General features: G+C 47.9%; 8 protein-coding genes across 8 annotated transcripts; 5 read left to right on the forward strand and 3 right to left on the reverse strand.

Moving 5' to 3' along the window:
* Nucleotides 1-854: 854 nt before the first annotated feature.
* Nucleotides 855-1,552, forward strand: N7516_006116 (uncharacterized protein; the record flags this gene model as incomplete). The annotated part of the gene is made up of 2 exons (XM_057218836.1): nt 855-884; nt 947-1,552. The coding sequence occupies 2 exons, from the start codon at nt 855-857 to the stop codon at nt 1,550-1,552; spliced, it is 636 nt and encodes a 211-aa protein (XP_057072927.1).
* A 4,316-nt stretch (nt 1,553-5,868) lies between these two features.
* On the forward strand, nt 5,869-6,678 carry N7516_006117 (uncharacterized protein; the record flags this gene model as incomplete). The annotated part of the gene is made up of 1 exon (XM_057218837.1): nt 5,869-6,678. One exon carries the CDS (start codon nt 5,869-5,871, stop codon nt 6,676-6,678), a length of 810 nt encoding a protein of 269 aa, XP_057072928.1.
* Nucleotides 6,679-8,690: 2,012 nt separating this feature from the next.
* Nucleotides 8,691-10,229, forward strand: N7516_006118 (universal stress protein; the record flags this gene model as incomplete). Its single annotated transcript, XM_057218838.1, has 3 exons — nt 8,691-9,001; nt 9,059-9,449; nt 9,504-10,229. The coding sequence occupies 3 exons, from the start codon at nt 8,691-8,693 to the stop codon at nt 10,227-10,229; spliced, it is 1,428 nt and encodes a 475-aa protein (XP_057072929.1).
* Nucleotides 10,230-11,490: 1,261 nt separating this feature from the next.
* On the reverse strand, nt 11,491-16,161 carry N7516_006119 (putative eukaryotic translation initiation factor subunit eIF-4F; the record flags this gene model as incomplete). The annotated part of the gene is made up of 7 exons (XM_057218839.1): nt 11,491-11,641; nt 11,701-12,053; nt 12,132-12,215; nt 12,289-12,609; nt 12,666-14,999; nt 15,044-15,586; nt 15,745-16,161. The coding sequence occupies 7 exons, from the start codon at nt 16,159-16,161 to the stop codon at nt 11,491-11,493; spliced, it is 4,203 nt and encodes a 1,400-aa protein (XP_057072930.1).
* A 1,455-nt stretch (nt 16,162-17,616) lies between these two features.
* N7516_006120 (HVA22/TB2/DP1 family protein) lies at nt 17,617-18,737 on the reverse strand (the record flags this gene model as incomplete). The annotated part of the gene is made up of 3 exons (XM_057218840.1): nt 17,617-18,430; nt 18,492-18,641; nt 18,709-18,737. The coding sequence occupies 3 exons, from the start codon at nt 18,735-18,737 to the stop codon at nt 17,617-17,619; spliced, it is 993 nt and encodes a 330-aa protein (XP_057072931.1).
* Nucleotides 18,738-19,401: 664 nt separating this feature from the next.
* On the forward strand, nt 19,402-20,456 carry N7516_006121 (NRDE family protein; the record flags this gene model as incomplete). Its single annotated transcript, XM_057218841.1, has 2 exons — nt 19,402-19,500; nt 19,554-20,456. The coding sequence occupies exons 1-2, from the start codon at nt 19,435-19,437 to the stop codon at nt 20,454-20,456; spliced, it is 969 nt and encodes a 322-aa protein (XP_057072932.1). The 5' UTR covers nt 19,402-19,434.
* A 2,163-nt stretch (nt 20,457-22,619) lies between these two features.
* On the reverse strand, nt 22,620-23,413 carry N7516_006122 (uncharacterized protein; the record flags this gene model as incomplete). Its single annotated transcript, XM_057218842.1, has 3 exons — nt 22,620-22,915; nt 22,972-23,215; nt 23,267-23,413. 3 exons carry the CDS (start codon nt 23,411-23,413, stop codon nt 22,620-22,622), a joined length of 687 nt encoding a protein of 228 aa, XP_057072933.1.
* Nucleotides 23,414-24,683: 1,270 nt separating this feature from the next.
* On the forward strand, nt 24,684-25,172 carry N7516_006123 (uncharacterized protein; the record flags this gene model as incomplete). Its single annotated transcript, XM_057218843.1, has 3 exons — nt 24,684-24,788; nt 24,840-24,959; nt 25,017-25,172. The coding sequence occupies 3 exons, from the start codon at nt 24,684-24,686 to the stop codon at nt 25,170-25,172; spliced, it is 381 nt and encodes a 126-aa protein (XP_057072934.1).
* Nucleotides 25,173-26,075: the final 903 nt, after the last annotated feature.

Genomic DNA, 26,075 nt, shown 5'->3' on the forward strand with positions numbered 1-26,075 from the left:
TAGAAAAGACCCCTCAAAGTCGACAGCATTCGAATCGGCCCCTGCATATAGCCTACAAGTAGTAATATCTGTCGGCTTACACAGCTGTTGGGAAATTATATGGAACTTATTTCAGAGATGAAGAATGTCCATTGACTCCTCTCCTCCTATATGCGTTTTGGTCCACTAGGATTTTCAACAGAATAGGTGTGCGTCGCATTTGTTCACTAATATAGACATGCCACCATATGCATGATTTCAGAACACTAAGAAGAGCCTTTCTAATAGCAAGACCATCATAAACCGTATAGTCCCTAAGTGTTATAATGTATTTGTGCTAAAGTACCCCAGATACTAAACTATCATCCTAGGCCACGGTAGTTAGAAGCTAGACTCTTAGAGCCAATCGCCATTTTCGACTGATCAAATTCCTCTGACTTGCTTCTCATTTTTCTCTTATATATTAATTATAAAATAATTCATTTAATTTACTACCTAGATGTTAGTTATGCTTAGCTTCGTCCTTTACTGTTGAAGCCCGAAGGGGATGCCCCGCCATCGAACTATACGCCAGGGTGGTCCGTGCGCGAGGATTTGTATAGCTTCAAATATCTATAAGCCGAGGATATAAAAACCCCGTTATTGTCCGCTACAGTAGTCAATTGACTGTCGGTCTCAAGTATAACAGTCCTAGGCAGGTCCCAACAACCGGATTGCCATTGAAAACGCCATTCGGGCGGTAGCGTAGAAAAGGCAATAAAAGTTGCTGAGGCTCCCGCTCAGGAGCTCGATCGGAGAAAAGCAGCCTTGGAAGTAAACAAAACCTTGAACAATCCCAACCACCCTCATCCACGTAAAGCAAATCCTGAGGCACCATGGCCTTGTATCCGATTGAAGAACTTCCTGTGAGTATGGTCCTTCGAAATTGAAGCCTAGAAGAGTAATTAACAAGAGTATATACACACAGCTCAGCGATGCTCCCATCGATCGCGAACCCACCCCGGGTTCCCCACCCACCGATGTCTACCAGCTGTTCCTGGCAGTCTACCACCGAGGCGAGCTCTCTATTGGCGAATACCGACAGCGCCTCGGCTATTCCTCCTATCACTGGGCTATCCTCGTCTATGATGTGAAACACAATCGCCACTATGCCTACGATGTGACTGACGGATCCTCGCCGGACCCGGTGATGCGACGCGACCTCAACCCGGACTACCAATGGACCTACCGCGTCAAGACCAACGTCGACCCGGAGTCGTGCGACTCTCTTCTCATCAGAATGGCAATCGGCGAAGTCCGCGACGGAATCGGCCCGGAGACTATCAAGCTCCTCCTTCAGTCTGTTCAGCTGCCGATTAAGGGTGCTTTTCCTCCTCAGAACTGCGTCAGCTGGATCAGGTCTGTTCTGTACAAGCTCCGGTTCCATGGCTATGCCCGTAACCTGCACGACATTGAGATGACTTTTGATCGTGCTCTCGCTTATGCCGATATTCGCTTGTCGGATCCTGACAATTCCATCAGTGTTCTCGATCACCTCGGTAATCATTTGCTTTACAGACCATACCAGGCATGAAGTGTGATATCTTGAAGGGATGTGCTTTGCTGGAGTCTCTGGTGACTGGTGTTGACTGGGCGTCTTGAGTGTCACTTGATCATCAACTGTTTGTTAATCTGAACGTGGCTCATTGAGCATGAATCAATTATCTTTATTTTAAGCTAGTGGTCTGTAGATGTTTTGTATTCATGTTGACGGTGCTAGATAATGCGGTAGGGTTAGCACTATCACGTGGCTTGGGTTCTACCACATATCGATGGACAAGTGAGTCTCCACGGGGACAAAGAGCCCAGGGATTGATCAAAGCACCGATCTTGTCCTGGACATTTGCTTCCCAGCTTTGGTTTCAACCCTACAGGTGCTTAGTACTTTGTTCCGATGAACTACGCATATGAGCACTGGATGTTGAGAATTATCAGAGCTACGATCTATAAAATATGTATTAGATACCGCTAACTATGAGGTACAAGCGGTCTCTGTCATTTATGTATAGCCGGTGAATACCTATTCAAATAGTGAGATTTCAATATTAGAGGTATAAAGAGAAGACCTAACTTTTAAATCAATGCAATTCTTTACTGCAGCAGAAAGTAGAATCGGATTTTACATATATAAATTCAACCCGTTTACTCGTTGACAAAAACTCCCGTCATCCAAGGGTTCTTGTTGGCCGTCTCGAACTTGGCTTTGGTACCACACGTAGACCATAATCATCACAACGCTGTCAAAAATATACATATCTTTTCATCTAGAATTACTTCCAGCACACCACAATCAAATAAATCCTGGTTCACGAACTGTTCGGAGTTTCACAGAGCAAAGCGCTCATACCAAGAGACATCATGTCTCAATACTCAAGAGCAGCATACGACGACTGGAACGATCAACTAGACAACACGTTTGGAAGACCAGAAATATCAAATACAAGACTCTTTAGCATTCGTGGAACCTTGAACATTTGACTTGAATATATATACCTTGAAGCCCCCCATGGTCTTTTCGTTGCGGTAAAATCTACGTTCTAGTAATTGCTCAAATGCTGGAATTGAATTAGATTCTTTATTATCTTCCCAAATACTGCTGAATACTTTCCCAATGAGCCACTGCACCTATTTGTAGTGAATCGCATCGTCGGTGCTGTCACGTGATGGACATAGAGATTCAACAATCCTGCTTCGTACCCCTTGACCACCATATCTACATATCTATCATCTTATCATCTGACAGAAATATGCAGTGCGACAATCTAACTTTATTGATATATTAGCAGCAGACAGCTCAATTCGAATAGATCTTAACAAATCTCCGGCGCAGCCGTTACGGCGCTACCCGCAACTCGAAAAGGCCTCAATGATCATGAGTCAAGGAACGGAGCATCAAAGTGAGTTATCGTAAATCTACACGGACGATTTCATCCGACCAGCCCCGTAGACATGTGCCGCATAGCCACCAACCCGCAACTAAACTCGATCTGGCGGAGGAAGGCGATCAGTTCCGAACACCGGCAACGAAGTCCCGAGCTCGAGTCACGTTTAGTTTTTGTTTTTTTTTTTGCGTGTCGATCACCCGTGAGTGATAGCGATAACTCCAACAAGTCCAACGTGGATTGGGAAATGCATACCATAGCCCATAGCATAAAGTGTGCACAGTGCGCGATCCACACGGATACGGAGCTCGGCGACGGAGTTGTTTTAACGCCGAGGACCGGAGGAGGGATTCTTCAGGCGCTTGCGAGCTACTTACCCAAGTAGGTATGAAGCAGGGATTCCAATGTGGTTTTATGCTGGTTATAAGCATGCATTGGTCCTTATCGGCCTCAACATATACCACGTCGCCTATTTTGGACGAATGATCAGCTTCTCGTCTATTCCGTCTTCCGTGCTTCCTCAATCTCAGTTCATCATGCAGTACTCCGTACAAAGTATGTTGTCGTTCACATCATTTCGCCCTGACAAGGCAATTGGGAACCTTGGAATCCACTTAATAGTCGTTCTCGCAACCCATTTCTAGGCGCTCAAAGATCCATCACTCGGCCAACGGCAACAAAGTCCTTGATGTCATATCTGTCAAGCATAGTGGATCTCGGGAAAATTAGCAGGGAAAATCCGAAAATCCGACATCGATTACTGGGCGTTCATTAAAGTGGTTGACAACCAGCCATGGCGTCGTTGGCCGATGATTACTGAATCATTATCTCCGGCTCCCCACAACATAGACCCTTAATCTAATTGTTCTGGACTTGCATCTAGATCTACCTGTTGACCTCATCGTTTCCTACTTGGGCAGTCCTCGTATTGGATTGATATTGCTAATATTGATGGAAGATATAAGAAAGATTACATGATGGAACCTCTTGGGAGAAGCCTAAAGCCTGAATAACCATGAAAAGACAAAAAAAAAAAAAAAAAACCGAGACACCTTCGTATTCGGGTATTCCATAGGGCTATGAAGTGGAGATTTAATGTTTCGAAACGGTAAGCCATGCGAGCGAACCACCTGCGCAGGTGGACATATTTAAGTGCTTAGGTCATCTAAATCTGCACGTGGATCCATGAACACATTCGGCGATATCCGGCATGGGCCTTACCTAATACGCCAAGATAGCTCTGGGAGAACCTTGGGAAGTCCCCAAGGCTGACATTTGAAAAACAGGACCTTCCAAGATTATCTTGACAAGTTTGAGGTCCGTGACGTACGCCAAACACGCTATCATGGTTCAGGTATGCAGTAAGGAATGTACATTGTACCTGTATCATGAAGCGAGAAACATCATAATATAACCCCTCCCTTGCAGGGCGCAGTGTCAGTCTGTTTTGAGCAGATTCTATGTGGGGGGCCAATAAGATCCGCCAATGCCCCATTGTGTATCACATGTGGAATGTAAAACGTACAACGTAAATTATACGTCCGTAGGTAACGCTGTATGTTGTAGAACTGCGCGATGAGCAAAGAATATTTATGGGCTATATACAGCATAGCGGTCTCATCCAGTGATGTTGGAATTATGTTGCCTCATGGCCTCTTAAGGATCCGTGCATGCCAATACTAGTTAGTAAGTAAGTACCTTCTTGGGCGTTCCCCACCACACAGCCTACTTATGCATGGATTCCTGGTTAATCTTGAATTCCTGGGGAATGCTAGTCTCTGTCAATGCTGCCAAGACTGGGTACTGGTCGTACTCGTCTAGGGGGACAGAGTACAGGCGAGGGGTAGTGTTGCATAATACAGGATACGTGTATGGAGCAAGGTGGCTTGGCTTCCAAGGTTCAATGCTCCTAGAGCCTCCATGCTGACATGCCAACTCATTGGATCTCGACACGTCGACAGGTCAAAGCAATTGTCAGCTACGGTAATTGTCAGCTATGGGGGATATTATCTCATGGACATAAAAGTAAGGTTATGTTATAGAAGATGTGATTTGGCATCCTATGATTGGAAATCGAGCTGCTATGTAATCCAAACCTGAGTTCAAAGGTTCGATAGGAACCTTAAAAACAATTGTATCAGTAATCAAACTAACCAGAAAAGGAAATAATAAAACAATAAAATAAAATAAAATAAACGGCAACAGGTGCGACCGACACTCCGATCGGTTTTTTATCCTCCGATACGGACCACGGCACGGCGGATTGGTCATCCGAGAGTATTCAAGGTGACTCATTATCTTCAAAACTGGAATTGAATTGAAGTCTTCGTAAGTTAGAGTAGACGTAAGTTAGAGTAGAGGGATACATATGTACCTTCTCTCATATTGTATGTAGTGAAAATATCTACCAAATACAATGTGTAACATAGCGGTGAAGATCTAGATATGGTTGAAAGGTTGTAAGGTTGAAAGCGAACAGTGCATTATTCATAACTCGGGGCTCGGCGTATACCCTTTCTCCATTTATCTCCGGTGGATCTCTCATCATCCGTAAAGTCCGTTTCGGGTCGATCGGACTAAGAAGAAAATATTAAAAATATTAAAAATCAGAAAAGAAAAGAAAAGAAGAAAAAAAAAGGAAAAAAAAAAAAAGCTGCCTTGTCAGATTAAATATAAACCTCTCGTCCGGGAATTTCAAGATTGTTTCTGATATCCCAAGATCTACTCTACTTTTTTTTTAACCTGTTACACTATCGATCTTGTCCCCCTGGAAGAAAAACCTGATCTATCATAGTATACCACATAGTATACCACATAGTATACTCTTGAAGTATATCGAAGTTGATCTACTCCCTTATCCCTTCTATCACACCGCCCCACGACGATCCACTGTGACTGGATGACGCCTAATTGAGTCACCACCAAAGAGTCATACCCAATAATCCTTCAAAAGCTCGTCTAGCCCATTATGGACTCTTCATCTATTACCTCAAATACCTCCAAACCCTCCCCCTATTTTGATTCTCTCCTCCGTCGCCGCCAACAAAAGAAAATGAGCATCACTCAAACATACTATCTCGCCCATACTGCTCGGAAGAAGCTCACTCGTGAAGCTTCCCGGGCAGACCACGACCTCCGCTTGCTCGTTGGCCACGCCAACCTCCTCGACTCGCTGATGTACGACCTCGCTGATGCGGAGCGTGAACAAGAACGGTGGTTCAACCAGACCGTCAGTGGAGCCACCAAGGCTTCATCTTCCTCTTCTTCTTCTTCTTCCTCCCGCCAACACATTCAATGGGCTTCGACAGTGGTCGAAGAGCCCGAGGAAGACTGGGACCCGGAAGATGCATCCGATCTGGACTCCGAACTCAGCGACAGCGACGACTCCGACTACGACGAGTCTGAATTTGTTATCAACACACCTCCCGTTCGCCGTCGCGCCCCATCACCGGTGGCTCACTACCAAGAGGACCTTCTGCAGGAGGATGACGAAGGCGACGACACCGATTCAGACTTCGAATACGATGACGCGGAGGATAACGAGCTGAGTTTGACTCGCTCACCCTCACGACAATCACCGCCAGAGCTTCTGGCTGACTCGGATGGAGAGTCTGAGGACGAGGCAACACCGCCCTCCCCGCCCCAGCCTACGCTGGAGGCATTCGATGAAAAAGAGCCTGCTACTACGGCTATTGCCTTGGCGGGCTCTGATCAACCCCATCTCTTTGAGCAAGGGTATTTTGGTACACAAGAGCAGACCATGATCGAAGCTTACTGATTAAGCTCGATCACTCCCACTTTACGATCCCGACTATACTCTCTACCCCCCCCCTCTCTCTCTGCCTTGTGTTTTCCATAATCCAGCGATACATACCGTGATACCCTAATGCTTTTTATGACGATGTTTTTGGAGCGAGCTTATATTTACCATCTCTCATCTTCTATTTTCTGGCGTTTTTTTGGTTCGGTCGCATATGGCGAATTGTCATTTTGGACATTTCTTTTTTTTTTTTGCCTCCATGTCATATGGACATTTATTTACATATACCTCTCATCTCTTGCTATCTGTGATAGCGGCCCAACATTCAGCTCTCCCTACAAAAGGTCGAGACTGTGCATTGGAGCGTTGAAACACGGGGGGAAGACATTATGAACCCCCACAGAAAAATATAAAACAATCCAATAAAAATTCGAAATCATTCAACAATCTTCTATCTCCTCCGTATACAGTACTCCATACAAAATAGTCCAGTAAATAAATAGTGCCATTGAAACCAGCAGAATTGCGTATATGACCTGGTCGATCAACAGGGCCGTGCGTGCAAAATCCCCGTTCGCAGCCAAATAGAAGTGCAGCTCGCCAGCACGCCATGGTCTTCACCGCCGGATAAACTAGATAGATCAGAGCCAAGCGTAGATATAGTGTGAGATCATCGCGGTTAGGTCGGCATAGGACGCCGCTACGGATAGTCAGCTGAAGGGTTTTTCACTAGTTCTTGAGTTCTTAGTTGATTAGTTATTTAGTCCGGACACTCCGAGTGGAGTTAAGGAAAGGGGTTTACTTTTTTTTTTCCTTCGCTTCTTTTTCCTTCGAATGGATCTCTTGGCTTTGTTAGAAGTAAGGCAGGGCGGGGTCCATATTGGGCTAGTATCCTGGGCTAGTGAGTGAAAATCTTGTGGCTGGGGGTGGAAGGGGGCTGAGGCGTTTTGGGTATGTTGTTCGTTGGGCGATCATGGACTCTAGTTGTGTTATTGGTTCGACTCTTTTGGTCTTATTGTAAGAGATCTTCCCCTCTCTGGTATCATTTCCCGCTATCTAACAATTTACTGTTAGAGTATGGAGTACTCATAAAGGTACCCTCAGATAGAATATATGAAGTTAGTCATGTTATATGCATAAACATCATAAACTACGTGGGTCTTTTTATTGTGGCTTAGTACGGAGTACGGAGTACATTGGCCGATATGTCGCCATATGCTAATCTGTATAGTTATCACACATTATTGCTCCGTAATCTGCACCATGGCTTCAAATATTGATGCTAGACGGAGTACTACATATACTGTTGACTTGATATTTCTAATATCCTATCAATAGTAGGGTTGAGGTTCTTTCTCTTGCCCAAAGATACCTTATATCGTAGTTCGGGCTCTTCCCGAATGCTGGACTAGCATTATAATTGTAATTGGATAGCACCTCGATGCTGAACTGAATCTGGCGAACTTCCCCATTTCGTGCTTATTAGATGTCGATACGATATATATATATATATATACATCCATCCTTACAAGTGGAAAAGTATTCCTATCTGACCAGTACCCAAATTAAGACTTCGTGTAGAAATTCCATCCATTTTAAAAAGTTTCTTCCTCATTTACAACATACACTGCTTGACACAAATGAAGCTTTCAATTATATAGGGTTGTGTCAATCACCGGACCCGTGGACCTGTGGATCCCTGCTGGTATTACATAATCCTGGCTAAGCTCCCGAGCCGCTATCGATAAGTGATCACCGCCCTGACCAACCCGTCCTGACCCCTCGCTGCATCCGTCACTCTCCAGCTCGAGCAAGATGACTCGTGACCATTAATCTTCCTAGTTTTTATTGAAGGGATACTCCCAAAACATGATACCACAACCCCGCTTGGTCCTGTGGAACCCTCAACAACCTCGTGGCCGGTGATACGTGCTATTAGCTCTCGTTATTTACGTCAACACGGCCCACGAAAACCACCAGACCCATTATACCCCTCTTCATTTACATTATCACTGAAGCTCAACCTCTTAATGTCTGCCCCGACTTCTCCCAGAAACTCATCAGAGTCTGCAGCGGGATCCGAATTCAGAGATCATACGATCCCACCTGCGGGGTCCGGTCACACCCGCAGCATTTCCGGCGAGGTTAAACCCAGAAGCCAACGGAGATCGATTCAGTTTAGCGTCGGCGCTGCAGAGGCTCAGTTGCCCAGTCGCTCGTCGAGCTTTAAGGAAAAGCGGCTGTCATACGGGGATACCCCGACGAGGGAATTATTGGAAGAAAAGGAACGGGAACCCAAAGCTACCCAATTGAACCGAGGGCCGTCCCCACCACCGCCGAAGTATGTTCCGCTCAAAGACTATGTGTGTGAAACGGCTTGCACTAATACATATGGTAGGACCTACGAGCGAGGCGTCTCTTTCGACACATTCGACAATTTCGATGCTACCGATTTCTCCCTCACATTAAACTATAAACACAAAGGCTACCAGAGCACACGTCGAAGCAGGACCTTCTTGTGCGGAACCGACCAGAACGACTACTCCGAGTTCGCCCTCGAATGGCTCATTGACGAGCTGGTGGATGACGGGGACGAGATCGTCTGTCTCCGAGCGGTGGAGAAGGACTCGCGCATAGCCAGCGATGTCGGAATCGAAGAGCGAAAGTACCGCGAGGAGGCCGAAAAGCTATTTGAGCAGGTGATCCAGAAGAACAGCCAGGATGAGAAGGCCATCAGCTTGGTCCTGGAACTTGCTGTGGGCAAGGTTGAGAGCATCATCCAACGCATGGTAACCTTTCCAAGAACCCCTTCACTACCTCCTACAAATCTAATAACCCTCTAGATTCGCATATACGAGCCTGCAATGCTTGTAGTCGGTACACGAGGACGAAACCTGAAAGGAGTGCACAGTCTGCTCCCAGGATCCGTCTCCAAATACTGCCTCCAACAATCACCCATCCCGGTGATTGTCGTTCGGCCTTCACCGAAACGCGAAAAGAAAAAGAAAAAGCGCCGTGCAGACCCAACACGGCGCAGCTACAACCAAATCTTGGAAATGAGCGAGCAGCGCGGCAGTCAGATATTCGGCGCCAGCGCCAGCAACGATAGCAGCACTTCGAAGTTGCCAGACGAGGAGGCTGCAGTAGCAGAGGCACTCGGGCTCCCCGCATCGTACTCGAATGCGGCCTCGCGCAGTTCTCTGTCGGTCTCAGACCGTAGTAGCATTAGCCACGATGACTCCGACTCGACCTCCTACCCCATTCGGAACTCACTGGATGCAGTGGTTATGGCAAGTCCGGGCATCGGAAGTCCAGCAGATAGCTCCCAGGAGAGTGTCGTTACTGGCAATGGTGTTCAGGCATCTCCTTTGCTGGATAGGACTGTGATCGAGCCTTCCCCGTCTGACCAACTCGAGCCTCCTATATCAGATTCCTCCTCTACCGGGGTTGGAAAACTAGATGAGGCTAACGAGCCTTCCGATTTAACCAAGGATCCCGTGTCTATCCCATTGATTGAAGTGTCAGATAACAATGATAAAAATGACAACACGAAGAAATCTGAATCCTGAAACAATGGCTTGTCTGGCCCGCAGCGGCTCTTCATGTCCATTTCGCTCGTGTTGCGCTATACATTTACACCCTCGCGCTTTCTCACATACTCACGATCCTTACGAACAAATCGTCCGATTTCACCCTCTCATGTTGCTTCTTCTAGCCTCTCTCTATCGAACAGAATAAACATCAGGAATAACGTCGGCTCGCGACGGGACTGACAGTTATACCCCAGCTCAATACCCTACCCTCATCGCTTATTGTCCTCTTGATGTGTCCTGCCTGACCTGGTTAAACGTTTCACATGTTTTGGCCATGTGCATTTCTCCCCCTCTTGTCTTGTGCCTACAGTGAAAACCCATCGATGAATCCATAGACGTCTCCCAATATGTGCAGATAGATCACTCGTAACTGTCTGTTTACTCATAGCCGCTATTCTTATCGTAGGATACATACACCCATGGATGCTGATCCATGCTATAACAAGAACAAGTCCATAGTCACGTTTAAGTACATTTACATGGACCTATATACCATGCAAAATGAGCTAATATCTTACCAAGGAAGAGATTGGAAGTAGCCAGAAGGCGAAGCATTCATTCAATCACGTTAAAAGCTGAGTGGTGCTCCGGGTATTGAGAGGAAAAAAAAAGGACAAGGTCAGGGAACAAGAGACAAGAGAAAAGCAGAGCAAGAGGGAAACGGGGAAACGGGGACAATATGCAAAGCACAAGAGGAGAGAAAGAAAAGCAAAGAGCAAAAGAAACGGCAACCCCTTCATCATCCTCAGAATCAATCTCTTCATGTCAGTTTCCATCCACAGTAAAACCCCCTACTACATGTGTATATGGGAAAATGGAAGACAAGAGTATGGAAAAAAGGGATGTAGCAAGTCCAATGGCAAGCAAAGGTCCTACTCTCAACCACAGCTCCACACTCATTCCCTCAATTCGATGAAAAGAGAAGACGAAGAAGAAGAAGAAAAGGAAAAGGAAAAAGAAATAAGAATTGAAAAGATGTCAAAATTGTACACTATGAATCGGGTTTCTTTTTCGAAAGGTTCGAAAAAGTAAAACCGGCGGTTGATAAAGTGAAAAAGGGGGAAGTCCTAGGGGATAACCGACCAGTCGGAAAATGCAAAGGACTGAGACCGATTAAAAACAAAGGTGCATGGCTTTCCTCACGGGAAAAAAGAACAATGGGAAATGACGAAAATGAAGAAATCTTTTTGTGAACCAAGAAAATGGAAAACGTTGATCATTAACTCCTAAGGACTTTCTATGCTGTGGGTTCGCCGTCCTTGACAGATGGGGTTTTTGAGGGACGACGCTCCGCGGCCGCGGGCTGCGACTTGGTGAGCATCGGGGAAGTGGGGTTTGACGGTGGCGAGGTAGCCATGTTATCCCGATCTTCAAGGGCAGCCAGCGCACTGGGGAGGGTATTAGCATGGGGGGGATCCGTAGGATAAAAGCGTTGGGAGTTTCGTACCTGAAAGCATTCATGGAAGAGTTGTCTTCCTTCTTGCTGCCGGTAGGAGTGCCAGTGCGGCTGCTGGCGGCGCTGTCGTCGCTTCCACGGACTAGGCTACCACCGGGACCGAGGTTCTTGCGACCGCTGTTGGTGCGCGAGCCGAGAAGGCTCGAAGGACCGAATGACATGGGCTGGTTGGTGTTGCGAGTCGCACGCAGGCGGCGGAGATCGTCACTGCCAACCTTGCTAGAGGCGTAATCGGGGGGGAGGAGCCTGGTTTCCGTATCCGAAGCCGCGGGCGTCACCGCGACCCATGGGGATGCGGCCACCGCCTCCACGGTTGCTGGACTGGCGCTGGCGCTCGGCTTCAGCTGCTTGCGCGGCACGGGCAGCCTATTTCAAGGGTTAGATACGAGACATGATGAATGACAGAAATCAAGGTTACTTACAGCCTCGCGAATCTCAACGATGGTCTGAGGACCCTTATCGGCATCCTTGGAGTTCCAGCGTGCGGAACGCAAATCGATAATATCCTGAAACCCCATGTTAGTATTATTTTTTTTCTTCTTCCCACCTCACAAGACGGAGAACGAGGGAGAAACTTACCAGAAGCATGAAACGGAGACGGCTGGGCAAGTTGGGTGTCTCAACCATCAGGTGGATGCGAGCAAAGTAGGCGTCCATCATGGCAGGTCCCTTCTCAGAGGCATCGAGACTGGCACCAATGGTGCGCAGCAGACTGGTCAAACTCTCGACCTCGGCCTCATCGGGGATACCCTCGTAGTCCACAAGCTTCTTAACACACTCGTGCATGATACGCTCTGTAAGCATGCCAAGCTTGTACAGTTCACCAATGAACTTGACGAGACCAAGACCACGACGCTTAGCGGCGGCAGCGATGTAGTATTCGTCAGACATCATTGCAATCTGTGATAGATTATTAGTACAGGGAGAAAATAACGTTTAGCTGCAGATCGACATACCTCTTCAGTAGTGCCCTCGGGCTTAGCAGGCAGGTTAGTTTTCCAGCCACGCTCGAACTCTTCTTGGCAGCGGTTGAGCAGGTACTTGCGGAACAAACTTCCACCAGCAACAACGGTGCCATTTCGGTCACGAATGTTCTCATCCTTAATTTCTGGGCTCATGCTCTCCAGCATGCTCTTACAGAACTTGGCGTACATAGGGGCCCAGTGAGCCTCATCAGTAGCCTTCTCGAATGTGAGTTGGATGACCTGGCGCAGAGTACGACCGTCGGTCTCATCCTTGGACTGGGAGACAATCGCGAGGATCTGACCAGAGATACGGTCGAAGTTCTCCGGTGTCATCTTGTTAAGAGCAGCCTTGACCTTGCGCTGCACGACATCCGGTGCCAAGTAGCCAGCATCACCACCGGGGGCGGGACCAGCACCACTTTGGCCAACACTGCGAGGCTTCCAGCCACTTGAGGTGGTTTGAATTGCCTTCAGATCCATGCCGGCAGTAAGAGGCATCGACTTGTTTTGCGCCTCGTCCCCTCGGCCACCGTGCTTCTTCGGCCGGCTGTCGGTGCGAGGACCCTTGCTCGAGCTGCCACGAGGAGGAACACCGGCAGAGTTTTGGCGAATATTGCCAATAGGACCCATGCCACCAGGGCCACCCCGTCCGAATTGGAAGGAAGCATTGCGGCTGCCCATCGCTCCGCTGCCCATAGGGGGCATCTGACCAGGTCTGTTGAAGCTGCCCATGGCGGGGAAGGGTCCTCCTGGACCCATAGTGCCGCTGCGAGAGCCAGCACGGCTACCCATGCTAGGAGTGCGGGCAGACTGAGGACGGGAAGAATCGGTGGCATCACCAACTGTGTCCCGCAGACGGAGGTCCCAGTCGACGGAGATCTTGTCCTTGAATGCGGCCTGGAATTGCAGCAGGAAGTCCCGGTCGTAGTGGAACTTGCGGCCTTCGGGCGCAGCGGCGTTCATCTCGGCACTGGGAGGAGTGATGGACGAAGGGTAAGTGACCTTGCTGAGGTCTTCCAAGAACTTGGCATTCTGCAAAGACTTCATGCCTGCGGTTGCTTGCAGGGGCTCGGTGGGCTTGGGGGTATCGAGCTTGAGGCCAGCGGGCTTCTTGGGAATGGCGCTGGCAGGCTTGGCTGGTGGGCCCATGTCAGATGAAACAGGAGTAGCAGCACCGCTGTCGCCAGGGGTGGAAGACTCGGTGGCACCGTATCCACCCTTCTTGAGCGAAGCAAACGCATCCTTGCTGTCGTCCTGGGCGGCCTCGCCGCCTCCGACACGAGCGGCGTTCTCGCGGGCAATCTCGCGGGCTTCGGCCTCAGCCTCAGCCTTCTTCATGTTGGCCTCGTAGTTCTCAAGTTCCTCGCGCTCCTTGCGTGCAGCTTCTTCCTTCTTAGCTTGCTTGGCGCGGTTGTAGTCTTCCTCGGCGGCACGCTCCTTGGCTTCAATCTCGGCCATTTCACGCTCGATCGCATCAAAGTCGATCTCATCGTCATCCGCGGGAGCGGGAGCGGGAGCGGGAGCAGGAGCAGCAGCCTTCTTGGGCTCTTCAGCAGGGGCAGCAACCTCTTTCGATTCTTCAGCAGCAACCACCTTCTTGGGCTCCTCTACAGGAGCGGCCTTATCCTTGATACTAAGGTCCTCAACGGCAGCCCGGGCAGACTCAGTATCGTCCTTTTTGGCATCGGTCGACGCAGCTTCAGTGGTCTTGCGAGAGGCCTCGTCGGCCAGACGCTGCTTCTGAGCAGCCTCGTCCTGCTGGATCTTCAGGCGAACAGCATCCTTCAGTTCCTGCTTCTTCTCCTCGTCGGTCTTCGTGGCATTCGACTTGCTCTCGGTACGAGTGTGCTCAGACGCGCTGGCAGTGCGAGGGGGAGGAGTGGATGTGGGAGGAGGAGTAAACTTGACGGGCGAAGGAGTGGCGCGAGCAGGGGATGCGGGGTTCTTTTCGAAGGTCTTGACCGAGCCACTGTTAGGGTCCTTGATGATGATTGGACTCTTCTTGGCTGAGGGGATGATGAAGTGAGGCTTGGGAGCGGGGCTGTTGGATGCGCGGCTGCCAGTGTGGGTGTGACCGGGGACAGCAGGACCAGTGGGTGCTGGTCCTTGGCCAAGGCTCGAACCTGGACGATCAGTAGATACCTGGGAGGGAGTACGCGAAAGCGGTGTCGCCTGAGGCATGGGGTTAGGGAATTGCTGTCCCATGTACTGAGGGTTGTAGGGCATGCCAGCAGTACGAGGCTGGGGAGACGGCGGGCCCATGTAGTAACCCCCGTTCGGGTTGTAATAACCAGAGTAGTTGGGATCGTAGGCGTTGGGGAATGACTGTTGACATTTAACCATAGTTAGAATCTGTTCGAAATGGCCACTTTCAGGCGCAAGATCCACGGGATACTCGGGAGAGCATGGAGTGTCGTCTTTGCGCCTCCAAGAGCTGCTAAGGTTTCTTTGGGGCCGACGCCAGGGATCCTGGAAAGTACGAGAAGGGGGGATCTCACAGCTTGAGGGCCCATATGTTGACCGTAACCGTAGGGTTGCTGAGGCATCTGGGGGTGTGCCATCGGGACCTGGTTCATCTGGGGAGTGGTAGGGTTAACGTTGGCCAGGGCAGGGCTGCGGTTGGCTTGATGAGGCGAGTTAGGGTAGGGAGCCAAAGGACGACCCTGGTTCGAGCCGTGAAACTGGGGGCCCATGTTAGGACCGCCTCGCGGTTGGTTGGGGGTCTGGCGGAAACCGGGGTTAGGAGAGTATGGCATCTGCTGTCCCTGGTAACCAGGCTGGGAGTATCCGCGACCGCGACCACCCTGGTAGTTTGAACGTCCGGGGCCGTTGCCCATGTGGTTGCTCATATCGCTGTGGGTGGATTGGGAGGACTCGCGACGCAAATGCTGAGCGCCGTGTGCAAGAGAAGCCTGTGAAATCGAAACCATCCATGTGAGCAAAAAAAAAACAACAACAACTTCAAACCGAAAATGAGGACTTGGCAAAGTCGCGCACAGGTGGTGCCACGCTCCATACACATTTGCACAGCAAGATCACTCAAGAGAGGGAAGGATTCCAAGAGACTTACGTTGGCATCAGCAGATTCTCCGAAGCTACCGAAGTTCGGCACATTTCCTTGCGCCTGGTAAGTCGATGGAGGTGGGCGACCGCCGCTGGAGGCGGGCTGGGGAATAGGCGAAGGAGAAGTCTGAGGAGAAGTCACCCGGGGGTTTGTCGAAGGGGCACCAAGTCCAGCCTGGGCCTGGTTAGAGGCAGGTACAGCGGGAGCACCCATGTTGGGAGAACTCTGCTGGAAACCGAACTGAAGACTGTTGGGCCGACTGGCCGGGCCACCACCGTTGGGCATGTAACCGGAAGTACCGCTCGAGGTGATGGTCACAGATGGCTTGCGAGAGTGATCGCCGGAGGGAGCAGCCGAAGCAGTGGGAGCTCCATTGACAATGGTCACGCCAGAAGAGGCCGACTGCTGAGTTTGATTTTGCATGGGTTTGCCGTTCACAGATACGGAGCTCGACTGCCCATGTTGCGCTGAACCGCCCACGGTGACGGGTGCGGCGGTAGAGTCCGTCGCGGACTTTTTAGTTGCGTTGGCGTAAGATCTGGCTGGCGCCTGGGTGGCAGCCAGGGGGGGTAGAGGATGCGGGCTGGGTCGAAGCGGCGGGAGTAGCGGTGCTTTGTCCTTGGTTGCCCGACTGAGGAGGGTTCGAGCTCATTAGACAGGTTGTACGTCTAAACGCGCGAAGAAGGAGGAAAGTTCGAGGGAGAAAAAAAGACGAAGGTGATGTCAGTACGCGGAGGCGTAACAAGGCCACATCCAAACCTAAATGCAGGTTGTCAAAGGGATGAAACTTGATTAAAAAAAGGGAAAACTAGTTTCCGAAATACACAGAAGACCAGGTACGCAGCAAGAGCAGCGTTTTGGTCGACAGTGTTATGATTTTTTTTTAAAAAAGGGTTGATTCAAAGGGTAGAAGATGGTGGGAGGGAAAAAATTCCAAGGGAAAAAAAAATATTTCGGGTTTGTGGAAAACGAAAGGGCAGAACGAGAGAGGAAGAGAGAGTTGTACCGTCGACCCAACGTACCTTTGAATGTGATTAATGGGATTTTATGGGATTGAATCTCTTGAGAAACTTGAAAAACAATGAAATTAATGAAATTTCAGAAAGACAAGTGAGAGTCAAAATAGAATCGTAGGTTGAAAGTGATGGTCTACAACGCCACTTTGTTACAAAGAATTTTGTTAACTACGTTATAGTACCTAGTTAACTAGGTAACTAAACTACATAATAACTATGAGCTCTAACTGTTAAATAAATATATTATATGACTCTACTTACTCATATTATTGACTCTGACTCGATTCTTTATTCATCTGGAACCTGATAGATCATCCAAATGCCCCATTTTCCCCGTTTGCCACTTCTGGTGACCCATACTAGCTACATCTATCTACAACATACATCTACATCTAGTTACATCTATACTATACAAGATACTTATAAGGTACATATATATATATATATATATATCTATATATACCTATATACTTAGCTAGGCTGGCTGTACACATAAATACCTATCTCCTAAATGCACTGACTCAATAATACTCAATAATACTCCCCAAGGCACAGGGATATATCAAATAACTACTTCCCCATATCCCCCCCGTCCTTGCAGTGCATCTGCGTGAACTCTTTTATGCAAGGCTATTCCTCCCGACCGGAGGGATTCGGATTCGGCTTGACATCCTCGGTTGTTCTCAGAGTACACAATTCAAGTTCCATTTAACTGTTATTTAGCAACGCAAAAAAAAAAAAAAAAAAAAATCCATCCCGATCTCTCACCTAACAAGAGCAAAGCCTTCAAGTTCTATTTTGGATTTTCTTGTTCTACTCTAACCACCGATGTTAAAAAGGCGGAAACACTCCGCGGACAAACTTAGGATCGGTCGTACCCGCTTGCCCGCGACCGGGCGATCTCATCGACAGCTCGCGCCGCGAATTCAGCACCAGAGGAGGCGGAGGAATCTTGTTCGCTGTTGAACCAACCGGATGTCCATCCACCACTAGTCTTTCGTTCCGAGCGATGCCCTAGATCCTCATCATCAACCACCTCGAAGGAGTTCTCGCTGCGATTCTTGCGCAACGGTACACCGTAGGCAAGGTCGTCAGCTTCGAGTCCACCTCGAGGGGTGCTCTGCTCTTCTTGTGTTAGGGTTGACCGGAGGTGATCTAACAGCTCTCGTTGCGAGGAAATAAAGTGAGCCTTCTCGGCTCCAGACATAGACTGCATCTGGCGCTGGAGGAGATTGCCACTGACTGAAAGCTCCTCGTCCCGCACCTCCCGAGTCTTTCCAGATGTAGCTGTGCCCACGGCGGCACTGAGAACAGAAAACCAATCATTTGTGTTGGCGGGTGCCCTGGCCGCCCCGGCAGCTCCGCCAACGGGGATGTTGAACCGCGATAGTAGCGACTGCGCGTAAGAAGCGGCACCTGGCTGAGGGGGTGTTGTAGGGCGCTGCGGGGGTAGACCCAAAACTTTCTGTCGGATCAAATCGATGGCTTGGTAGAAGTATTGAAGTCCCAGTGTCTTAGCCCGCTCATGGGTGTGGCCGATCATATCTTCGATTTCCCGCTCATGGTGTGTCAAGAATGGGTCCACGTAGTCTTGGTACAGTATACGAGCACCTTGCGTCTGGGGGAGGACGAGATAAGCCATGAAACCGAGGCGAATCCAGCTGTAGAATGGGAACCTGGATAATTATTGGACGATTAGCTTGTGATCTTGTTAAAAAGGAGCTGGCTGAACTATACCATCCGATGATAAACACTGTCCAGGATTCAGCCAGCAGAATGACTGAAAGTACCACCCAGTACATCAGCCATGGTGCGAGTTGTGAGGGGTCAGAGGAACGAAGAGCCTTATAAGAAGCAAAGACGGGGAATAGGATCGTGATGACCGAGCTATAGAGATAGATCTGCGTTAGCTTGCGGACCGCTTCTTTCCAAGGCATATATAACTCAAACATACGACAACAAGTCCGCGAATATTCCAAACATGATGAAACCTGGGTGAATTGAAGATGTGAAAAAAGAAAATCCCTGGGGGGAATTTTTAGTCTTCAGTCAGCCCCGCTGATCTGAGACGAACACCGAAGTTGGACAAAAAAGAAAAAAGAAAAAGAGGAGAACAAGGCAACAAAGATAGTTCAGGGGTATATTATAATTAAAAAAAGAAATCAGTTAATCTGTAAAAATAGAAGTAGTACTCCGTACAGCTAAATCACTTCACGATAACTCTCCTAAGAGACGTGACTCTACTTACATTTCCCAATGTGTGTTGACGTCACGAGACACTTTTTCTTTTGCTTTCTTTTGCTTTATATTGTTAATGATTCAGTCATTCATGTGTGTTTAAGACAGTATCGTATATCTTAGATCTATATTTTGGTATATTTCAGCTAATCTTTAGAAAATCAATGTTATTATCTTGAATATGCTACAGGAGGTACAGGCCCGACGAGGCACACGTCGCTAACGAGTGGCCCAATCACCCGACATTGCCTTAACTAGTTCCTAAGGTTTCTACCTATCTACCTATTATGGCCCGTTCCTATTTCTCTTCCAGCATTTCCTTTTTCTCTAGAGTCCATACCTTTACTCTATCTTATATACACCGCTGTTAAATCCAGTGAATACTGCATTGTTATCCCCCCCGCACGTTCAACTACCCCGGGGACCTCGGGAACTCAAAACCATGTGTATCGCATTAATCTCAACTGCCCACCCAGAATACTCGTTGATCATAATCAACAACAGAGATGTAAGTATATCCCCACTCTGAGCAGTGGAATTCCAAGCTTAACCTATATCTAGGAATTCCTCCATCGTCCCACATCATCGCCAGACTGGTGGCCGGAGCCAGCCTCACATGTCCTCGGCTCACGAGACCTAGCCCGATCTACACATGGCACTTGGATGGGAGTTACCAAGCAGGGAAAGGTGGCAGTTCTCACCAACTACCGTGAGGATACGACTGGTGCAGCCATCGGAGTCTACAGCCGGGGCGTCATTGTCAACAGCTGGTTGATTGGGCACACCGACAAGCGAGAGGATACCAGGGAGTTTGTACAAGGTATAGTGGCCAGTCCAGAAGCAAAGCAGGTGGGTGGGTTCAGTCTGGTATGTGGGCATATCAATGAGCCCTTGGCAATTGTCTCCAACCGTTCCTCAGATATGGACCAGATCACCTGGGTGGCAACGGAGAAGAACCAGACGCGAGGGCTTAGCAATACAAGCTTTGATGACAGAACCTGGCCAAAGATTATTGATGGAGAGCAGTTGATGGAGGCTGCTATTGCCGAGCATGTACAAAAGGGAGAGGGGGAGGATGAGGATGCATTGGTTGATCGTCTGCTGCAGGTTCTCAGCACTGATAGTCTGCCACGACTGCCAGAGGAGGAGGCCACAATTGAGATGTACATCCATCATCTGCACAAGTCCATCTTCGTTCCTATCATCGGTGCTCCAAATGATCCTGATCAAGCTGCAGAGAAAATCGCTGCAGCTCGGGTAGAAGATGAGACCAACACCCCAACCAATGGTCCTCCTGACCAGAGCTATACCTGTGGATCATATGGGACACAGAAACAGACTGTTCTCCTGGCACGACCTGATGGGCGGGTCCGATATTTTGAAAGAACGTTGTATGACAATGATGCTAAGGCTGTGCCGATCGGGCAAGGCGATCATTCATTCGAATTCAACATCACACTGTAGCTTCTTATTAGCTTAGTGAATACGCTTAGATTTAGTAATTGATTAATGATACATTCTGTTCAAGAGCTTCAGACCGAACCTGCCATTCCACGTGACAAGTAAGCATGGAGCCATCCAATCACAGGCTAAGAAAGTTGTCAGCAAAAGTAGTAGGCGGTAATATTCTGCCCAAAATGGGGGTTATATTGAACTTTAAGGATATCTTTTCGCCCTTCGGGGCATATGGTCAAATGAAAATATACAGAGAAGATTAGCATGGCCCCTGCACTAAGGATGACACGCTCAATCAAAGAGAAGCTACCTATTTTTTTTTTTCCTTAGAGATCATTTATTAGCCTCAGAGAGTGCGCTTGTTTTACTCTGGTTTCTGTTATATTACGCTATTGGGAAATCACGTGGTACACTTGTTGGGGTTCGAATCCCACATAACGCGAATGTAGTTGAAATTGGCAGCTCCCTTCGTTCGCCTCATAGAGGGTGGGATACTGACTAGCCCAACTGGGATACGCTAATAAGACCGTACGATCCAGATAGTTTTCAGAATCAGACAATTCCTTCTGTGGACAGAACCACATCAGTAAAAAATAGTGTACGAATTAGTGCGTTATTATGTGCCTAGTATGTAACTAGGCAAGGTAGATCTCTTTTATCTACACTACTATGGTTCTATCAGGAATAGATAACTAAAGAAAAGGAGGCAATTTCATGGCATGTGATCTGGGATCTGACTAATCCTAAATCGGCAACTGAGGGTCGCAGATCGGCACTCTTCGCGATAACCCAATTTCCTTATCTCACTCCATGAATGCCAAACTTTAACCTCCTTCTCATTTCGGGTTCATTGATTTTCGGTGGCTGAAAGATGGCACTACCGCTACAGGAACTGACTTCTCCGCCCCAGGTAGAGACCCCAACAGCGCAGAAAGAGACATCACTAAGCAAAGAAGAGACATCGCCACCCGAGGAAGAGACACTGTGAACACAGCATCATGCGCCCATCATGAGCGTAGCTGCGAAAGCTCTGACCGAGTAGAATATCCCCATCGTGGAGTATGGGGAGCAGATCCAGTGGCGCTACGGAGACCCTGTGATCCTTCTGGTAAGTATCAAAGTGCTTTTGTGGCATTGACTAGTCGGCTCGTTGGGCATTTCTAATGTCTTGAATTCTAGCGCGTGGAGTGGGCAGTCCCGGATGAACTACTCTCGCTTGCGTTAGAAACTCTATCAGCCCTGGGTTTCCCTTCTGTGCCCCTATCCACAGGAGCTGTTACTTACAACGGAGAATGGGATCGAGCTTGCACTATCCATAGGTTGGGCAAGAGGTGTCCGGTATATCTCTACCCGCTGTCATTTGTAGGCCTTACGCTTCAGGATACCTACGAAGTCACATCCACCTTCGACCGCACGCTCAAGATCTTAACACCCAAACCCACCAAATACATGGTTTCGTTGCTTCGTTATCTCCTCAACCACCCCCTTGGCGATAGTTTCAGACTTCGAGTAAAATATGATCTACTGTCTTTTATATGTTTTTATATTTTACGTGAAAAGCCGCTGAATACGAAGGATGGGAATGCGACGACGATGAGAGCGAAGAAGATTACTAAAATAGAGTCGGAGAAGCGTTGAGAGAAATGGAAACTTGGGATTGGGGCGCCGATGAAAAGGACTATCTGAGGATTTCCGAATCTGTAATGCGAGACTGTCGTGTTATTGATCAGTTAACTAGTTGCTAATGAGAAAAGACCATCTCCGTATGTCTGAATCTGTTCTCTGAGACTGTCGATCTATTTACCGGCTCTGAGGACCTAGGTACGTGCTGAAAGAATATCAATAAACGTAGTAAGTTAATGGGATATTGGTACTTTTATTGACCAGGTGTGAATCCGTTATGGCTAGAGCTAAGTCCATTGCATGACATCTCCACCAAAGGGAAACCTATCACGATTCCCTGAAGCTTATTGTAATTCTAGTTCTTTTATCGCCTCCGCTCTCCTCTCTGTTACCCCCAACTCTCACTCTAGCATTTGACGAAATAACTCAGTATCTGGAGAGAAGGATAGGAGGATATAGAAACGAGAGGAACTGGATGCGCGCGGATGCCTATTATGTTTGAGGTATCAAGGCAACAAGTCGATACCGGTGACTCGTCACACCAGCTTTCTAATTGCTGATGAGTGCCAAATCCTCCGCGCTCAAGGTGGCCGCAAGCAAAGGGCGAGTTGTGGTATGCATCTGGTATAGCTCGCGAACCAAGGCGAGTAACTCGTGCTTGGGCTTCTCCGGATATCCCTCGAAATCGATAAGACTGCCATCGTTAACCAGCCAGATTAGGATTACCTGAATATCTTTGACATCCCTCGCTGCTTTACTGGTACTTGCGGGACGAGTGGAGTTGGCGAATAATGCCCATCTCTTGAGCTTGGTGAGGACGAGGACGGAGGGTGCAATGGTTGGGACTTAAGCGCCATGATTGATTATAAAGCTGGCTCTAGCAGAATACACGGGTACTTACTTGGGGTCTCCTCAACACGTTCCGGTAGGTCATTGGCAGTGATGGAGCGAAGAGAAACCGAATTTGCATCAGGTAACTTCAACTGTCTGCCTTCTCCTCCACGAAGAAGCTCAACTACGATGGGCTTATTATCCATTCCGGAAAACGCAAGTTTGCTGCTGGGGGTCATCGTGAAGCGGGCGTCGGCCTGGAGAAGCTTGTTGCGGGCCTCGTTTGGGTCCGAATCCACGATTACATCAATGCCCTGAGTCAGATTAACTCATAAATCATGCCGAGACGATATAGGAATATGTACCTCAGTCATTCTCGATCCGCCAATCAGAGACGTCGCATATCCGCCTATGAACCCATGACGGGTGTTGGCGCGAGTGAGAGCGACTGTTGTTTCCTTGGCAGCTGCATCGAGAAAGCGGAAAGGTTCATATTCCTGGACTGGATCCATAGCTCGAGCAATTCAACTGAGAGAAAATTGAAAGAAGAAGAGAAACTTCGAAGAGTATTTCTTGGGCTCATCGAGAAGAAAAGAGGATGAAAGAGATGGGGGGAGGGGGGAGGTTGTAAAGATAGGCAGAGTAAACAAGTAAACCACGGTATAGTCGGGGAAGTTACTACCCAGGGACAATAACAGATGGAAGATACGCCTACATAAAAGGAAGCATGGAAGGAAGAATTGAAGGAAGGTTGACTCGGTTGATAAGACTTGTTGGCTCGTAGTATGTATGTTAGGAGAGGTCTACGTGGTGGACATCGAAGTGCATGGTGCAATGTGAGATTGATCGTTGAGTTGAGAGTTGTAGAAGTTAAGTCACAGGAGCTAATAACTAGAGAGACCAATTTCACATGTATTTTCCAAGGTTGGAAGGCGATCGATCAGGCGGCTTAAAACGGCGTCAAGAGCAGCCCTTTCTGGTCTCCCATTCACTGTGTGATCGTTATGTGTAGTATTAATTGTTAGGATTTAATATGGAAGAAGAATAATTGTTTAGAAATAGCATCATATATATATAATGGTTAGATACCTAGGTAATATCTTTATTTTAGTATACTTAATATTCCTTATCAAAATCTGGTTAACTAATATAGACCTACTTCACACTATCTATATCTTCTAGCTTGAGGGCCTAGAAAAAGTATGTTATGCTTATAGGGTATCTAAGTACCTTTTGCATTGGTAAGTCATACAAAAGATACTTAATTCCTTAGATTTGGCGTTTGCTGGGGCGCACTAATAACCGGTATGAGTCTCCCCGAGCTGAAGCTCGGAACCAAGCAGAAAGGATCAGTATTGTCCCTAGGGGGCATGCCCGAATTATTGAGTAATGATGGTACGCTGAACATCGACTACTTTACAGACATATGTATCTGACTTATTTAGGCAATTTTTTTTTTGGCCCGCTGTACTGGGTATATTGGTCGAGATACAGTGATACAATGTATTCGTTTCTTAACTATCTGCAGCTAGGTCGGAGTATGAAACACGTTGTCGACGAATCCAATTAGTTATATAGATCTCAGCTACCTAGATGTTGTGTCAGACACCGCCCTTATATTCTGCCGATACTACTTCCTGAAGAAAATTTCCCACGATTATCTTTAACACAATTTAATCTAGTTATATACCTCTTATTTTCTGTTGCAATTACACGGCCGTGATCCACCGAGTGAGCCATTTCTTAAGATCTGGTTTCTAAGTTCCCAACTATAACATAACAATGGCTGAAGACACTAGCGCCGCCTGGCCTATCGCCGATGAGGCCCTTGCCCAGAGCCTCCTCGATCTTGTGCAGCAGGCCGCTCATTATCGCCAACTGAAGAAGGTTTGTATACAATCTCAATGGTTTCTAAACTTAATCTAACCGTTGTCTTAGGGCGCCAACGAGTGCACCAAGTCCCTTAACCGGGGTACTAGTGAACTTGTGATCATGGCCGCGGATACTAGCCCGCTAGCTATTGTCCTTCACTTGCCTCTTTTGGCCGAGGATAAGAATGTGAGTTGAATATCTTAGAGCTCTACACTGAGGATTTCGACTGATCATCTAAATTAGGTTCCCTACGTTTACGTTCCTAGCAAGATGGCTCTCGGCCGTGCTACCGGTGTTTCCCGCCCCGTGATTGCTGCCTCTATCACTACGAACGAGGCCAGCGACCTGACCGCTCAGATCCGTGCTATTAAGAACCAGGTCGAGCGCCTCATGATCTAAGACTCTAAGATGTCCATCTTAGACATGATTGGGAGTATTGGATACTGAACCACTCACTAGTTTTGGGACTGGCTAAAATTCCAGATCAGCCCAGAATTAGCCAGTACGATAATTAATTGGAACTTCCAGTCTAATTTATTTGAAGTACTCCGTAAACCATAAGAAATTAAGGGCAGAATGTGTATTGTAAATATTCCGTTGGGAAGTGCATGTGGTAGTTCCAATACAAAGACGGTAGGCCCAATTTTATCAAAAACATGTGGTCTGTCCATTTTATAGTTAGTTGCTATCCTCAGCCTTGGTAGTGGAAATATCACTCTGATGTACTTGAGCATACTGGCTTTCTAAGGTCTTTCAAAAGTCCCAAACATCCCCTGAATTTCTATCGTTCGCATTATAAATTATGCCCGGGATTAATCGGAAATGTGGATAATTGCATTGGCTTCGATATGAGTTGCCCTGCTTTTACAGGTCCGCAAAGGTTCCTCCGAGTTCATTTGAGACAAGTTCATTTGAGAAAATTAGGCTGGGGGATCCAACAGTTACCAACCCTAAATGTCACAAGGCGTTTCATCTTGAGCATTTCTCATTTACCGGGACTTCATTTCGGCCACTACACCCAAGAAGGGTTAGCCTATTCCACAAGTGTATCAGCACAATTTATTTTAGATTGCCTCTTTTTTTGACGCGACTCATCAAAACTAGTGAAATGGAAGCTGGCCTGACTTTGGCACCCCTTTAGTGCTGTCATCTCCACATGTTATCGGGCCATGGGGCTAAGCGTTGACTGCTAATCTCCGATGTATATTGGGGTGGGGTATGGATAACATGGGGCTTTACACAGCCTTGGACCATTCTTGGTCATGCGTGCCTGATCTAGTGGCTTTTGAGAAACTTGACCGT

The sequence above is a fragment of the Penicillium verrucosum genome (assembly GCF_028828655.1).
Source record: "Penicillium verrucosum strain IBT 35672 chromosome Unknown utg000002l_segment0_segment0, whole genome shotgun sequence".
NCBI lineage: Eukaryota > Fungi > Ascomycota > Eurotiomycetes > Eurotiales > Aspergillaceae > Penicillium > Penicillium verrucosum.